General features: G+C 39.8%; 1 protein-coding gene across 4 annotated transcripts in view; it reads left to right on the forward strand.

Annotated features, from left to right (window-relative positions):
* Positions 1 to 9729: 9729 nt before the first annotated feature.
* The window catches only part of smad2 (SMAD family member 2), a 32973-nt gene continuing 24422 nt past the window's right edge, over positions 9730 to 18280 (forward strand). For 3 of the 4 annotated variants that reach the window (XM_052117449.1, XM_052117451.1, XM_052117452.1), the window contains exons 1-3: positions 9730 to 9873; positions 10115 to 10193; positions 14354 to 14782. In XM_052117449.1, coding sequence (XP_051973409.1) covers positions 14553 to 14782 — 230 coding nt within the window. In that variant the 5' untranslated portion in view covers positions 9730 to 9873; positions 10115 to 10193; positions 14354 to 14552. The remainder of the gene's footprint in view (positions 9874 to 10114; positions 10194 to 14353; positions 14783 to 18280) is intronic. The other variant, XM_052117450.1, reaches the window with a different exon arrangement.

The following is an 18280-nucleotide window of genomic DNA, read 5'->3' on the forward strand; positions in this document are numbered from 1 at the left end:
AAGTTAAATGTTATCAGTAGTGATTCTTATATAAAGTTATATTCTAACTGATGTTTCATGGCAAATATGTAATGCACAACTTCATCTCATCCCAACCAAGAGAACTCTTGCAAGGATGATGTAAGTTTTGTTGTTGTTTTAAAGCATGCACAATTGGTTAGCAACATAACTGTAACATTAAAAAAAATAAATAACAAGACAATAAGCATAAACCAATTACATGAATGAACCAATAACAAGACTAAGAACCAATGAAAACAAGACACATAAACATGGAGGGAAAACAGGACATCACATGACTAGGAAACTGGAACAAAACTTTTCAAAATGTAAGACCAGAAAACAAAACATGACCAAAAACACATCTAGACATGACATATCAGCCAGAGCTGACTCTGGCGCGGCTGTGACATGGCCTGGAGCTGACTCTGGCGCGGGGCTGTGACATGGCCTGGAGCTGACTCTGGCTCGGGGCTGTGACATGGCCTGGAGCTGACTCTGGCGCGGCTGTGACATGGCCTGGAGCTGACTCTGGCGCGGGGCTGTGACATGGCCTGGAGCTGACTCTGGCGTGGCTGTGACATGGCCTGGAGCTGACTCTGGCGCGGCTGTGACATGGCCTGGAGCTGACTCTGGCGCGGCTGTGACATGGCCTGGAGCTGACTCTGGCACGGCTGTGACATGGCCAAGAGCTGACTCTGGCGCGACTTTGACATGGCCAAGAGCTGACTCTGGCGCGACTTTGACATGGCCTGGAGCTGACTCTGGCGCGACTGTGACATGGCCTGGAGCTGACTCTGGCGCGACTGTGACATGGCCTGGAGCTGACTCTGGCGTGACTGTGACATGGCCTGGAGCTGACTCTGGCGTGGCTGTGACATGGTCTGGAGCTGACTCTGGCGTGGCTGTGACATGGTCTGGAGCTGTGGGAGGCTCAAAACTAAGTGTCCTAATTGACTGGGAAAAGACCTCAGTGGTGCGTGAACATGAGCGGAGTCGTGGGAGCAACCTCTGTTGTCGTGGGCATGGACAGAGACTTGGAAACGATCTCTGTGGTCATGAACATGGGCAGACTTGGAAACGAAAGCCTTTCTACTCCTCCTCCTACTCCAGGAGGCCGAAGTTGGCAGCACAGGCTCTGGAACAGACGAGGCTGGCAACGCTGGCTCTGGGACGGACGAGTCTGTCAACGCTGGCTCTGGGACGGACGAGGCTAGCAACGCTGACTCTGGGATGGACGAGATTGATAACACTGGCCCTGGGACAGACAAAGCTTTCAGCTCATTGCCCATGGCAGCATGGGCTTTGACTAGTTGGCCGTGGCAGGCGTTGACTCATTAGCCGTGGCAGGCGTGGGCGTTGACTCGTCTGCCGTGGCAGGCGTGGGACGCCGGCTCGTCTGCCAAATTTTCAGCACAAATTGACTAATGAGGCTATATTGAATACAACTGTATACAAAGAATATATATTCTATCAGATTTGGCAACTGCGTTATTTTGCATTATGTTGCCTTTTTCCATCTGCTTGGACCCCATTGATAGACACTTGAGGATACAATATATTGAATAATTGACTGTTCTAATCTAGCGTATATAGATATAATAAGTACCCTGACTGTGATCTCATCTCAAGCTTGGTGATCGAGAGTCAAGACAACTTCTCATTTGGCAAACCATATTTAATCAGAATCAGATTTATGTTTCTTTATGTTACAGACATGAAAAAAGAAAAATGAAAAAAACCTTAATAGGATAATTCACCCGAAAATTATAATTCTGTTATCTGTTACTTACTGTCAAGTAGATTCAAATCTGTATGGTCTTTAATCTTTCTCAAACCATTTGAAGATTGACAACAATGGCCCCTATCTAATGCCATTATAAGGAAAAGACAGACCAAGAAATTCTTCCAATTTTCTTCAGCTGAAAGAAAAAAGACATACAGATTTGAAACACATGAGGGAGAGTAAAAAATTATAGAATGATCATTTTTGGTAGAACTATCCCTTTAAGACTAAACTCTAAGAGTGTCTAAGAGCTCTCTGTTGTTGGTCACAAGCATCTCACACCAATTCCTTCTCGATCTCCTTCCTTTGTGGCCAACCCATTTTTAGATGATGTGATTATGTGTGAGACTAGTACACTCACCTAAAGGATTATTAGGAACACCATACTAATACTGTGTTTGACCCCCTTTCGCCTTCAGAACTGCCTTAATTCTACGTGGCATTGAATCAACAAGGTGCTGAAAGCATTCTTTAGAAATGTTGGCCCATATTGATAGGATAGCATCTTGCAGTTGATGGAGATTTGTGGGATGCACATCCAGGGCACGAAGCTCCCGTTCCACCACATCCCAAAGATGCTCTATTGGGTTGAGATCTGGTGACTGTGGGGGCCATTTTAGTACAGTGAACTCATTGTCATGTTCAAGAAACCAATTTGAAATGATTTGAGCTTTGTGACATGGTGCATTATCCTGCTGGAAGTAGCCATCAGAGGATGGGTACATGGTGGCCATAAAGGGATGGACATGGTCAGAAACAATGCTCAGGTAGGCCGTGGCATTTAAACGATGCCCAATTGGCACTAAGGTGCCTAAAGTGTGGCAAGAAAACATCCCCCACACCATTACACCACCACCAGCCTGCACAGTGGTAACAAGGCATGATAGATCCATGTTCTCATTCTGTTTACACCAAATTCTGACTCTACCATCTGAATGTCTCAACAGAAATCGAGACTCATCAGACCAGGCAACATTTTTCCAGTCTTCAACTGTCCAATTTTGGTGAGCTCTTGCAAATTGTAGCCTCTTTTTCCTATTTGTAGTGGAGATGAGTGGTACCCGGTGGGGTCTTCTGCTGTTGTAGCCCATCCGCCTCAAGGTTGTGCGTGTTGTGGCTTCACAAATGCTTTGCTGCATACCTCGGTTGTAACGAGTGGTTATTTCAGGCAAAGTTGCTCTTCTATCAGCTTGAATCAGTCGGCCCATTCTCCTCTGACCTCTAGCATCAACAAGGCATTTTCAGCCCACAGGACTACCGCATACTGGATGTTTTTCCTTTTCACACCATTCTTTGTAAACCCTAGAAATGGTTGTGCGTGAAAATCCCAGTAACTGAGCAGATTGTGAAATACTCAGACCGGCCCGTCTGGCACCAACAACCATGCCACGCTCAAAATTGCTTAAATCACCTTTCTTTCCTATTCTGACATTCAGTTTGGAGTTCAGGAGATTGTCTTGACCAGGACCACACCCCTAAATGCATTGAAACAACTGCCATGTGATTGGTTGATTAGATAATTGCATTAATGAGAAATTGAACAGGTGTTCCTAATAATCCTTTGGGTGAGTGTAAATTATGATTTTATGTTAAACATTTCAAGTAAGGGATAATGTACATTCAACTGGTCATATAATGAACATTCATTCCACTTCACATCAGGATCTTGTCGGGTTATTTTGTGATAACAGCCAGCTGAATGTACATTATTCTGTTTATCACAGGGCTACTTGCCACTTAAGCAAATAATTTGACACAAAATACTGAAGTGAGTTGAAATGTTTTATTAGCTCATTTGTAATAGAAAAAAAAAGTTTACATAGGTTTTTATTCACTATACCTGTAAAGGCTGCATGATCTTTTGTATTTTAGCCGCAATCACAATTTCTGTCTCTCCCTGTGAATTAAGCATAACTGCCTGCGATTTTAGTGAGCTAGCAAGCAGAATTTACAGACAAGTTATGTTACGAAATTTTGCTTATTTTCTTTGTAGGTGGTGTCGACGGATGATAGATCAAATCATAAGCTCTTTAGAAGACCATTTTCACCGCAACTTCACCTCAGTCACGCTCTCGTCAGAAGTTCGACACTGACTAATTATGGTTTCCCTTAGGAGCACGTTCTGAAATACGGAGCCTCGTGGTGTATGATTTGTATGTGCGTTGCTCTGACGCTGATCTGTAGTAGACTATATTGCACTACATCTGAATGCAGGAAAATTGCTTAACATGAAAAAATGAATGAAAATTGGAGACCAATCCATCATCTTATGTTGAAGAAATATTCGCTAGACCTTTTATTGTATTTTTCACCTTCATCAACATGGAAACTGAAGCTGGCATGATGTTCAACCACAAATACACATTGGACTTCCCATTTGAACAGTCTATTATCACTTAATATCCCTGGATGTGTGGTTATTGAGAAATATCAGACCATTGGATGGTGTGATTGACCAATAAGAATCAAGTATTCCAGAGAGCCATGTAATAATATGGTATATATTCTTAACATTTTAGATCCTTATTTCATGTAAACAAGATTAGATTGTGGCTTTATAAACTGAGGCGAAACAGGAAGTCTGTAACGACCACATATTAGATGTTCGACTCGGAATCAGGCTTTAGGTTCACAGCACAAACTGTGTACATTGCCATGAAATTCTTTGCGAGTGGCACTTTACTTTACACTACTGGAGATGAAGAGAACTTGGTGAAAAGTGCTGTCTATCATGCTATTCGCTTTTAGTTTACCTGGCAGCAGTTTTTAGGGGTTTTTGTGGTATTTCCAAGACATTTAATGCCCCAGGTTTTAAAACAGAATTTTTTCACCATTGCAGGTACATTAAAAATTGTTAATGAAGATCATGCAATCATGACCATGCCAATATGACTTGTGTGTCCCCCAGGCTTCCCTAATGTGATTGGTGCCACAGACAGCACACACATCCCCATCAAGGCCACACCAGGCCCCAATGAAGGGGATTTTGTGAACCAAAAGTTGGTTCACAGTGTAAATGTGCAGGTAAGACACTATTAGGATTCTTAATATTCCAGATTAGTAATATTATATCAAATAATAATAAAAAGTCTTATAAAAATATATAAAAAAAAAAAATATATATATATATATATATATATATATATATATATATATATATACATACATACAGTTGAATAAAATCTCTTAGATGGTGTGTGACTATGTGCCATAACACAAATGTGGAGGCAAAATGGCCTTGATCTGTGCATGACTCAAGAATTTTCAGAGTCACATTTATGCCCATTATTTGAACGTGGTAAGGGAAAATATAGATGTCAAGGTCACTGTATTACATACACTTATGCTGGACCTAACAGAACGGCATTTTCCCAGTATACAGGTGATTATGTCTGGATCCTGCTTGGAGACGGGCTATGCCTGCAGGCAGTATTTTATGACGCCATTCCCTGGCCCACACCCGTTACAATGCAGCTCTAGCCAGGACAAGGGCACACATTGAAATGACCTTTGGGCAACTAAAGGGAAGATTTCAGTGTCTGAAAAGTCTGAGGGTTGCACCTGACCGGGCCTGCGACATTATTGTTGCATGTGCCATATTACACAACATTGCCACCATCAGAAAGGAGAGGACCCCTGTGGTGGAGGTGCAGCCTGATGATCACCTCCAGCCAGTTCACTTGGACCAACCTAGTGGCAGAGACATCTAACACGGTCACCACTTATGCATTTAATTTGCCAGCCCTCTCTCCTGGCTTTTGCTAAATTTAAGGTTCCCTGGCATTTTAATTAAACCTTCAAAATCCACATAACATTCGAACACTAGCTCTTGCTCTGTTGTGGAGAAAAACTGGGCGCACTCTTTGGCCATGGTGAGCAGCCAATAGCAGCGTTGCTGATCAAGGTTTCTATTATTGATACATATCCCCTTTTAAACCAATGCATGAACGTGCAATTATCCCACACAACTCAATCCAGCGGTACTAATCATAAACAACAGGTGTGTTCGAAGAACCCAATTAGCCAGATCATGATTAGCATGATGTCATCTTGTATGTGACATTTGATTTCGGATGTAATAAGCAAGGTATAAAGAACAGACCCCAGATGTTGCTTGGCATGCTAATCAGTGGCATGATCAGTGTTCCCATGTAAACGCCGATCATGCATGCAGGCTGTGCCTGCGAGATAAGGGAGAGAACGACAAAACATACAAAACAAACCAACAAACTCACCAGAGCCATGGCAATTACACATGTAATTTGTCTGCAACTTTTTACCAGCTCCCTTTCCTTGTTTTGGTAGATTTTGATGTGTTTCCTGGTGTTTTAATAAGGTTTTGAAATTATTATAATCCTTCTAGCAATTTTTTTTTATTATTATTATTTTCAGCAGCAGTGAGAAACTGGGCTCGCTCTTTGGCCATTGTAGCAACCAGCCAACTGAAGCAATGCCGATCATGGTTTCAAAGTATCGATGTATATACCCCTTTCACTGTATATACCCCCTCTGATCACTGTCTGGTACATCTTCTCCCGACCTACAGGCAGAAATTAAAATCAACAAAGCCAGTTGTAAGGACTGTAAGGAGATGGGCTAATGAAGCAGAGCTGGAACTACAAGCCTGCTTTGACTGCACTGATTGGAGTGTTTTTGAAGCTGCAGCTACAGACCTGGACGAGCTCACAGATACTGTTACATCATACATCAGTTTCTGTGAGGGTATGCGCATCCCTACTAGGACATTTTTATCATTCAACAATGATAAACCATGGTTCACAGGAAAACTCAGACAGCTTCGTCTTGCCAAAGAGGATGCTTACAGGGGTGGGGATAGAGTTTAGTATAATCAGACCAGGAACACACTGAATAGGGAAATCAGAGTGGCTAAAAGAAGCTACTCTGAGAATCTGGAAAAACAAGTTTTCAGCTAACGACCCTGCATCAGTGTGGAGTGGCCTGAAACAACTTACAAATTACAGGACTCCTACCCCCAACCCTGTGGTGGACCAACGACTGGCTGACATCCTAAATGTGTTCTAATGCAGATTCGAAAGGCCCAATTTCACACCCCACACACACTCGGACCTTCATTTCACACAGACATTAACACCTTCTGCAACCCCCTTCCTGCTACACAACCTGCACTCAAGATCTGTGAAGACGATGTGTGCCGTGTCTTTCGGAAGCAAAGGTCAAGGAAGGCTCCAGGCCCAGATGGCATCTCACCAGCGTGCCTTCGTTCCTGTGCTACCCAACTGGCCCCCATCTTCACTCAGATCTTCAATAGATCACTGGAGCAGTGTGAAGTCCCATGCTGCTTCAAACGCTCAGTTATCTATCCCTGTCCCTAAGAAACCCAAAATCACAGGCCTTAATGACTACAGACCTGTCGCCCTGACATCTGTGGTCATGAAGTCATTTGAGAGACTGGTGTTGGCCCACCTGAAGGACATCACTGGACCCTTTCTGGATCCCCTTCAATTTGCTTATCGAGCAAATAGGTCTGTGGATGATGCAGTCAACATGGGATTGCATCACGTCCTGCAACATCTGGACAGACCAGGGACATACGCAAGGATCCTTTTCGTGGACTTCAGCTTGGCTTTCAACACAATCATCCCAGCTATACTCCGGACTAAGTTAAACCAACTCCCTGTTCCCACCTCTACCTGTCAGTGGATTACCAGCTTTCTGACGGACAGGCAGCAGCTTGTGAGGTAGGGGAAATTCACTTCCACCACCTGTACCATCAGCACTGGTGCCCCCCAGGGATGTGTGCTCTTCCCACTACTCTTCTCGCTCTACACAAATGACTGCACCACCGAGGACCCCTCTGTCAAGCTCCTGAAGTTTGCAGATGACACCACTGTCATCGGCCTCATCCAAGATGATGATGAGTCTGCATATAGAAAGGAGGTTGTACGGCTGGCTGTCTGGTGCATTCAAAACAACCTGGAGCTGAACACGCTCAAAATGGTGGAGATGATTGTGGACTTTAGGAGGAACACCCCAACATTGTCCCCCTCACCATTCTAAACAGCACTGTGGCAGCAGTGGAGTCATTCAGGTTCCTGGGCACTACCATCTCACAGGACCTGAAGTGGGAGATACACATCGACTCCATTGTGAAAAAGGCCCAGCAGAGGTTGTACTTCCTTCGCCAGCTGAGGAAGTTCAACCTGCTACAGGTGCTCTAAGCAGTCATTGAGTCTGTCCTCTGCACTTCAATAACTGTCTGGTTTGGTGCAGCTACAAAATCAGACATCAGAAGACTACAAAGGACAGTTCGGTCTGCTGAGAGGATTGTTGGTTGCCCCCTGCCCCCCCTTCAAGAACTATACACTTCCAGAGTGAAGAAAAAGGCTGTAAAAATCACTCTGGACCCCACTCACCCTGCCCACTACCTTTTTGAACTGTTGCTTCTGGCCGGCACTTCAGAGCTCTGAACACCAGAACACAGGAACAGTTTTTTCCCTCAGGCTTTCCATCTAATGAACAATTAAATTGCCCCATTGAGCAATAATTATGTGCAATACACAGTTTAAGTCTATTTATATTATCCAACATATCCACTTCTGCCATTACTTACATTGCTCTGTACATAATATACTGTATTTTTGTTCTTTATATAACAGATTGTAATAGATTTGCACTACTTGTGTGTATGTGGGTATGTATGAAGGTGAGTGTACACGTATAATTATTTATTTTTGTTTTAATTACCTATGTCTTGCTGCTGTTTTTGGTATTGTTTGATTTGTTGTACACTGGAAGCTCCTGTAACCAAGACAAATTCCTTGTAGCCTATGTGTAAGCATACTTGGCAATAAAGCTGATTCTGATTCTGATTCAAGCAACGCATGAACGCAATTATCTCAGACAACTCAATCTAGCTATATTAATCAAATTCGTACGGGTTTTCGAAGAAGCTAACTAGCCAGAATATAATTAGCGCGATTAGAAGATCAAGCGACGTATGAAGAACGGGTCCCAGGAGAACATATGACATATAAATCACCACATGATCCCAGTGTTTATATCGCTCCTGCGTTGTCACTGCGCTTGACAAAGACAAGTTATAGAACCTCATGTAATTGAAAGAGATAGACAGATAAGCAAGGACGACATCTAGTGGGAAGAGTTGTCAGTGCAATGAGTGTTGTTACGTTATTGACTGAAAAACACTTTTAAGTCTTGTGTTTTATCATCAAATACATTGCCTATTATACTAAAGTCATCTTCATGAAACATATGAAGGCCATATTTATTCAGGTTGTCTAGGGAAAAATATTTTGGTAACATGTTCGCGTGATAATACATTGCTATGCTGACTTTAATCAATAGCCTCTGTGATGTACATACACATCCTACACTTTTTTCTTTGAGCCAATTTCTCAATTTAATAGCGAAGAGTACAAAAGGATAAGGCGAAAAAAAAAGACTGCTGCATGTTTACAATAGGTGAGCACGGTGCATCGTTATTTTGCTTTATAAATATGTATTTGTATTTCTACATTGGAAAACAGGTGGTTAACACTGCAAATAGTTATAGCCTAGAAGCCGTTTCAGTCCTATTTGTTCTTTACTGAATGGCGGACGAATACACCCATCACAATCTTGTAGTAATGTTATTTAGAGGCAGTAACTCGCTTGCGATTTTCCCACCCCGTTTACTTTGAGTCTATTATGAAGTCAATAGATGGACAGCCGTATTGACAAACCACCGCTTCTCTGCTAGACTCTAAACGTCACTGATTAAAAGTCAAAATTTGATTAGCCAATCACAATCGAGTATAATTTGCATATTAAAAATTTAGGAAGATTGATGTTCATATGAACCAATCAACAAGATAATTTTCCTTGACATACTTCTTGCTCATCTAATAGGAAACCAGTAGGCGGGGCTTATGCCGAAAGCGTAATGTTAGGTTGCGCGCGTTAGAGGCCGTCGTTTGCTGCTGTAATTCGGCTACAGTGGGAAGGAAAATATTGTTTAAAATCGACTTTTACACACTCACGAATAACCAGTTTCGGTTGGATTTTACTCTACGCCTTCTTTACAGAAAAGGCTTCTCGCTAAAAGGGTGAGTTGAGGCGTAAGTGAAAAGATAACGGCTCACAAACCCGTTTGAAAGCTGTTTATTTTTCTGTCAAAGAAAGTAGCACAGGCTGCTAGCGGTTTACACACAATCAATGAGCACACAAGCTCACACATCATCTCGCATGATCACATTAAGCGCAACTATTCGCCATTGCACTGATGAAAAGGCTCGTAATGCGGCTAAAAATGTGAATGTATTGATCCTGGGGTTTGTTATATTGTAGGCAGACCGGGACAGTGAGTCGACTAGCGGCCCATGCAGCCATAACGAGCCCGTGATCCACCATCACATCACTGGAGGAGGTAAACAATGATTTATTTTTTTAATAGGTCGCTTTTTTTTTTTACTTGTAAAGAGGTAATGATGATGATCTGCTTGGTCTGGTTCAAATGCATCATCGTATTTATTCCATTGCAGCAGATATATTTGGTATGATATAATATGGGGGGTTGTTTTCCTTGCTAATTTGTCCTTTTCGATTATTGGATATCAAAGTGCTGTGCAATCTGTGCACAACTGTACTGTATTTGGCTGTGCTTCAAAATCTAGTTACACGCTTACCTAGTATTTTGGGCATCAAAGGCACGTCCAAAAAAGTACCGCTGCTGGCTTGGTCGGAACGCGCTTAAGACAGTCGAAAAGAATCTTCCGAACTTTCCTATAATGAACAAAAATGATTCGAACGTCTCAAACATCTTCCAAGCGCGCCCACGATGCCCAAACATGCTTTAAACATTTAACTGAAAAATACCAACGCGCCTATGATGCCCCCCAAAATGATTCGAACCTTCCAAAATCGCCCACATTGACCAAATAGCTTCAAACGTTCGATTCGAACGTTCCAAACAATCGGATGACGCCTCAGAGTGATTCGACTGTTCCATTCGCGTTCACAATCCTTAAGCATTGTTCGAATGGTCTAAACGTGGTTCTGATGCTCTCAAATACGTCAACCGTTCGATTTAAGCGTTACAAACACGCCTACGATGCCCACAAATGCTTTTAATGTTCAGTTTGAAAGTTCCAAACGTACTTCTGATTACCAAAAGTGCTGTTAAGTTTGACAGTTCACTCGGTTTTGAGGCGCACAGCCACAGACTTGTTCAGACATGGCATTTTATAAGATTAAAATGATTTCAAAGGTCTGTTCAACATTAGGACTATACAGTTGTGTTTTATGTTTGAAGTACAGTTTGGCAGGTCTAAACCCTTACAGCTCAAGCCATCAGAAAAAAATGTATTCTGATATGCCATCCATCTGTTGACAGTTAACACATTTTGTCCTTTATGAGATTTGTTTAGAGTAAACATTGTAATAAAGTCATAGTGCTGTCAAAGACTGTACAAGTTCCTCTTTAGCACTTTTTTGGAAAAGTTGTTTTTCTGGTTAATGTAACGCAATTTTTTCATTGTCTGTCATTTCTGTCATTGTAAATGGAACTCGGAGCCCGGAGAAGTGTATTTTGTAAGCCTAACACCACCCAAGTTATCAAGATGTTTTAGTTCCTCTTCCCCATGTTTGCAACACTCAACTGAACACACCAGAAGTCTGGCATCTCTTCTTTATAGAGGTTCTTATGTGGAATTAAATTAAAACCCTGACATCACTCCTTGTTCAAGGGTTGTCATGATACTCACATTTTAGGAGTTGATACTAACACTATTGAAATGTAATTATTATTTATCGTTTTTAATGCCACAGCAAAAACTAGAGCTGCAATGATTATTCAATTTGGCTGACGATTAATTGTCACAAATAATTGCGATTTTGGCAATTTAATTGTCATGTAATACTTAAAAGAATAGTTCTCCCAAAAATTCTCTCATCATTTACTAACCCTTATGTCATCTTAAACTCGTGTCACTTTCTTTCCCGGAACACAATTAAGTAAGTTTTAATGGCGATACAATGTTTGTTTGTTCATACAATGCAAGTGAGTAGTAACTAAATCTTCAAGCTCCAAAAAAGGATATAAAGGCATCATAAAGTAGGGGTGGGGCTTTATTTGAACGATCTCAATATTGATTCTTAAATCCCAGGCTCTATCTTTTACTCTACTCGCAGCAACTCTACTACAATGAGTGGAAATCGCTTGCATAGCAACTAAGTTTAGCGCTTTGCGACTGAAATGTATATATTTGGCAACTGGCTGGTAAATGTTTCGATTTCATTCACCAGTGATTGTGCAGTATAATGATGGAGTATTCAACAGCATGATCCTTTCACTTCGTGTTGAGAGTAAAAGTTGTTCCGTGTAATGTGTGTCCAAAGACGAAATCCACGCAACTGATTTGCCACTGAATGATGTCTCTTTTAATACCCTTTGTGTTCTTTATAGACAATTGTTGATCAAAAACAACAAAAAAAATTTACATTTAATTCTAATCCTGCATGGCACAGATAATGTAAAGCCATTTGATTCCTGTCTTGTTAATGTGCGCTCATTTACAGATGTATACCTTAAGAAGTCACATATATATATATATATATTTAAATAGGAATCATATAATAAAGTTCTACGTTTTCATTTAAGGTTTTAAACATTTTGAAAATATTGCACAAGGATAGAATTACATAATTTTAAAAATACTTAATTATGTCTCTTTTTGGTCAACTGTAGTATTGGTCCATTTACTAGGGGTGTAACGGTTCAAATTTCTCACGGTTCAGTCTGGATCACGGTTTTAGGGTCACTGTTTTGGTACGGCTCATTATTTGCTTTTTTCAGAAAATAAATATTACTACCAAATCCAAAGAATAGTCTATTTGGTAACAAACACTTCAACAGTTTTGCCCTAAAATAACAATCATTGTTTTAGAACAGTAACCATAGTTTAACCATTTTATTTGTAGTAAAATCATAGTAACCACAATATAAACATAGTTACTATCATAGTTACAATATAGTAAAATCATGGTTACTAGATGGAAACTACAGTATTACTGTTATAAAACCATGGTTAATTGTATCAAAACCATGATTTCTGCTCAGAAAACCACAGTCATGGTTAATTTTCGTCAGGGTCCTTTACTAAAAAAACTTTTCTCAAATTACTCAACATTTTACTCAACATTACTCAAAATCAACATTTTAACTTAATACCTGCACTATTACACTACATGCATCAACATAAAGTGAACTTTAAACTCATCTCAACATATATTCAATATTTTGAAGCTGTAAATCCCTATAAAAGGAATAACCTCGCTATTAAAAGGCATACGAGAAGGGATGTTGTGATAACGCTGCTCTAGTATTTTAATAATCCTAAATTAACACCCCAAGCACATTAGTTATTGTTTCATGACTGTCCGAGTGCTTGCTTAAAAATGGAAGGGAGTGAGTGCAGATTCGGCTCACCTCTGGCTCTTTCCCTGGGTGATTTCGGAATTGTTTTATAAATCATGCATCAATGGATTACAATAACGGCATGTTAATGACATTAATCAAAGCGCATTACTGATGCTCGCGATAGGTTACAGCTGCACAAGGAAACAGGAGTAACTTGTGTGCAAGTTTTAAATAAACCCTCATGCACATTATTGATTATATATATTACCAGTAAACAATGCAATGTTTTGTAAACATCTGTTGACCATTGCTGTTGTAATTGACTGCAAAATAAAAAAAAACTTCCATAAAAGAGAACCACGGGGTGCTTTTCTATCGGTGTCTCGTTTTTTACGCTTGCCATTTTCATGTACACAAAGAACTGTGATGTCATCAATCGTCCATCTACAAAGTCATACAGGTGCATTCGCAGAGGTTGTAACTGTGCCATCTGTTTGACGCTTTGTTTTGTTGACCAAAGCTCCAGATGCGTCATAAAAATTGAGGTGACCGCGGTGCCATTGCCTACCGAACCGTGGGTGGCGACCCGCACGGTTCCTTTTTTACCAAGAACCATTACACCCCTACTATTTACTTTGTTGTTTTATATTACATTGAGTATTTCTAAATGAAGTATTTTTTGCAAGCATTTAAGTAGACAGTAATATAATAAACAAGCAATAGAGCAAAAACTGTTTTTATATTCAATATTTAAAAGATTTTATAAAAACCTGTCAAGAAAATGCACTGGTCATATTCTACTCTTATCAAAATAAAGAAATAATAAATTAGGCCTTTATTTTACATTGTGACATTAATCTCATGACATTTACGCACATTTTAACTCCCCAATTATCATTACCGCCGTAATAAGAATTGGGTGGGTGTGTGGGTGTTGAAGTGTCTTCAAAATAATGTCACAGTGCACAAAATCTTAACTGTCCTAAATATAGATGAAACAATATATAAAATAAAATGGCAATAAAATATCACCTATTTCAGTTATTGTGATCTCAGTACAAGTATTGCCCTAAAAATGCTTTTCACCAGCCACTAAGGAACATTTTTTGTAAAGTACACTTTATTTAGTGGAGGAAACTCTTTTTTGATTTCTGCTTTTCTCCACTCAGGTAACCCCCCGCCCCCCTTTTCCTCTCCTGTTTCCTAAGCTTCTCTATCCCCCTGCCCCTCACTATCAGCACAGAGACCCTCTTCCTAAAGGCCTATTAGGAACGTGGGTCTGTTCCTCCCCATTCTCCAAGCCTCCATCTGTCTCGGTAACTCCACCTGCCCTGTAGGGGGCTGACCACTCTTTGGACACCCCAAAACATGTCCTCCATCTTGCCTTTCACTCCACCCGTGGTGAAGCGTCTGCTGGGCTGGAAGAAGTCGGCCAGCGGAGCGGGCGGGGGCGGAGAGCAGAACGGCCAGGAGGAGAAATGGTGTGAAAAAGCCGTCAAGAGCCTGGTGAAGAAGTTGAAGAAGACGGGTCAGCTGGACGAGCTGGAGAAAGCCATTACCACACAGAACTGCAACACCAAGTGTGTCACCATCCCCAGGTACACAAGCAACAAAACACTAATCAGATTCTGGCTTCAAGGCGGTGTCGTACGTCTGAAACATCAAATCTCTAAAATCTTACGAAGTAGTACATAAAAATAACAAATAAGTAATTTTTTTACTCACTCTTATGTAGTTTCAAACATGAATGTTGTTGTTTTTTTTTTTTCTCTGGAACACCAAAGAAGAATTTAAAGAATCTTTTCAGAGCTCTTTTCTATACAACAACAGTTCATAGAAAAATACTATAAAAAATCATCAATATGACTTGAGCTCTATAGTCCCAGTCTTCTAAAAACATTCGATAGCTTTACATCAGAAGCAGACTGATATTTCAATTGTTTTTCACTGAAAATCTTGCTTTGTTTGCATCCGTGTTCAGATTAAAAATGGCCCCATGACATGTTACTTTAAGTTTGATGTCATTGACACTAAACGGCATTGGCTCTCGCATTTGTCCTAACCAAACACAACTTGCAAAATTACGTTTGCAGTATGGAGAATGACATTTGGGCAATTCCATGAAAATGTCAACCATACCATGGAAAAACGGCGATTTCAATTCATCATGCAGTCTTGATGGGTTTTATAGCGTGATAAAATATATCTCAGAGGTCAAAGTATGCAGATTTCAAAGCATTTTGTTTGGTTACCCCTCATGGTGTAAGTGCTGCTGTCACATCTGTAACGAAGAGATGTCACATCCGTAATGCAGTTTTTTTTCCTCATTTATGTTAAAACGACAACTAAAAACATGTAATATCTTATTTTTATTAAGAGTGCCAAACCTTCTACATTCTGTGGCTATAATTATTTCTGGATTGTGCATTTTGGGTCACAGAGTTTTACAAATTGTTTGGTCTCCCAAAAATATTTATTTTTTCCAGACTGAAACTTTTCTGATATCTGGACTCTGTTTGCTGGGGTCTATGATTATACATAAAATAATTTGATGTACTGTTAATGAGTGTGTGTATGTGTGTGTGTGTGTGTGTGTGTGTGTGTGTGTGTGTGTGTGTATATCTATATATATATATTAGCTATATACATTTTAAAACTAAGTGTTATTTTAATGTATTTCTTGGTGTTTAATGTTCTGTCATGTTGAATTTCTTTGTGTGTTAACATTGTGGAGAAGGGTTTTTGAAGGGTTTAGCTAATCGTTGTGGTTGCGTACATTACTACTGAAAATAAAAATTAGTGTGTATTGCTTTTCTCATGAAGCAAATACTGAGGAATCATCAGTATAATGACTGATTGGGGATCTGTAAACACTCAGCAGCACCATACTCCTTATACAATACTAAAATATATACTAATGTGTTGGTTGCTAGCTAGCAACAAGCTGCAAGGTTCAAACACTCTAAAATATAATTAGTTGACCTTGCTTAGGTTTTTCCAGGCAATCGGTTTGCATGCTTTAAGTAAACCTACTTTTATGGCTCAAGTAAACTGAACTTAATTTAAGTGACTTTAGATAGTTGCAAGTAAGCTTAACTCCTCTATGATTAAAATATTGTTGTTTTGATTTCATTTTTTAAATTAGGTTGTAACATGTCTTCAAGGGAAAGTATGACTAGACTCTATGTTGGCCATGTGGCACACTGGACTTTACTCAGTACTTCTAGTGCACATAAATAGGTACAATTGGGTAAAGATGAATGGCTTAAACTTAAAGGCTCCAAGTTCACCAGAGGTAACCCTAATCACCCTCATGGTGACTTCACAAAAATCTCAATTATCAACCAGCTACAACAAAACACCAGCAATAGTCATTATAATTAAAACTAAATAAATTACGTCTTTATCCTCTTCCTGCTCACTGTGCAATGAGTCAGAATTACTACCGTAATGACTGTAGAAAATGGGCAACTTAATATTCATACATGTGTAATTCTTATACATTTTTAAATATATTCAAAATATATATTAACGACATATTCATCTCAATTACAGCATGTCTGAAAGTTAAAATTCATGAATGCATAGAATTGCCAACAATCCTCCAGAGGCCACACTGTCATGCATCAAGGGCTGAGCAAGCGCTCATTCTTTAGAGGAGCAGTGTGTATGTGTGATTCCCTGCATGCTGCAAAAAAGGATTAGCCCTAAATCTAGGCATGATCACGGATTTAAGACGAATATCGGCCGATGCTGATCGGTTCACCCCTAAATGAATTTGTATGTATGCGTATATATGTATATGCTTGTATGTATATTTACTACATAAGTTCCCTTGTTTTGACCATACAAACATATTTTTTTCAAACGTACAGGTTTATGGGTATCCACACAGCCGTAATTTTGTTCTTGGTAATTTTGAGTTCGAAGTACTCGAAGCCAAAGTTGAAAGAACTTGTGTATTTGAGTTACGATTCCAAAATGTGAGATTAAAAGTAATGTTAAATTAGGACCTCTTAAATGTTTTAATGACTTTAGGATTTAGAGAGTTTGGTTCCATATTTGAGTAGAGTCTACATTTTTATTTCAAATCAAATAAACTCAACACAATTGTGGACATTGGTTTCACACAATGAAAATAAGTTAAACCAACAAAATTATTTTCAGTCTTCCTCATACTAACTATCTTATGGCTTCAGAAGTCTTGAAATATAGTGCACAAGTTGTATGGAATTATTTTCTTAGCTTGACAGATGTGGTTAGGGCTGTGCCGATATAATCATATTCTGTGGTACTTTTGTCTAGCGATATCATATCCTATATTTTTGTGTATAACCCTTAGAATCACTCTTTCTGATGTGGACATACTGGGTCTCTCTTACGCACTTGGGGCCTCAATCACAATCCAAATGTTTTGTGATGTATCGCAATAAAGTGAATCATGACGCATCGCAACACATATCATAGCTCTAGAGATGGACAAATTCTTCAAAATGTCTTGCTTTGTTTGGAAAAAATAACTGCCTAGGGTTTTAAAATGACATAAGGGTGAGTAAATAATGCATTTTTATTTATTTTTTTGAGTCAACTAGAAGACATTGTTGCATATTGTTGAGGTACGAACTACCAACCATAATCGCAAGCTTTTTTGCAGTTCAGTCTGTATATTCTTATTGCTATTAAAACATCAAAATGCTCAAATGAGCATGTAGTCATTTTTAGAAGTAACCTTATCAGTATCATTTTGTGTGTTGCTTCATGAGTGAAGGTGAAGGCATGAAGCTGAGTTGCGTCTACAGTTGAGAAATATCAGCATTTCTGCCCTTTTTGTTTCTTTAAATAATTTCTGCTCCATCCGTCTTGGCTTGAGTTAAGGTCATTCTTTACAGCCTCACATCACCTCCATTCTGAGCTCTTGTAAACTTTGCCTTTTGAATGTCTTCAATATCAACCATCAGTCTGTTTTTATTTCGTTTATCATGACAAATATCAGGGATATCAGTGCTGCTATTTTAAGAAAATGCTAAGAGCAGAGCATGATAGCGGATGGGTTGTTGACCTAGCCACAACATATCAATAGATTGAAACCGATACTT

Source organism: Xyrauchen texanus, chromosome 44 (genome assembly GCF_025860055.1).
Source record: "Xyrauchen texanus isolate HMW12.3.18 chromosome 44, RBS_HiC_50CHRs, whole genome shotgun sequence".
Taxonomy (NCBI): Eukaryota; Metazoa; Chordata; class Actinopteri; order Cypriniformes; family Catostomidae; genus Xyrauchen; species Xyrauchen texanus.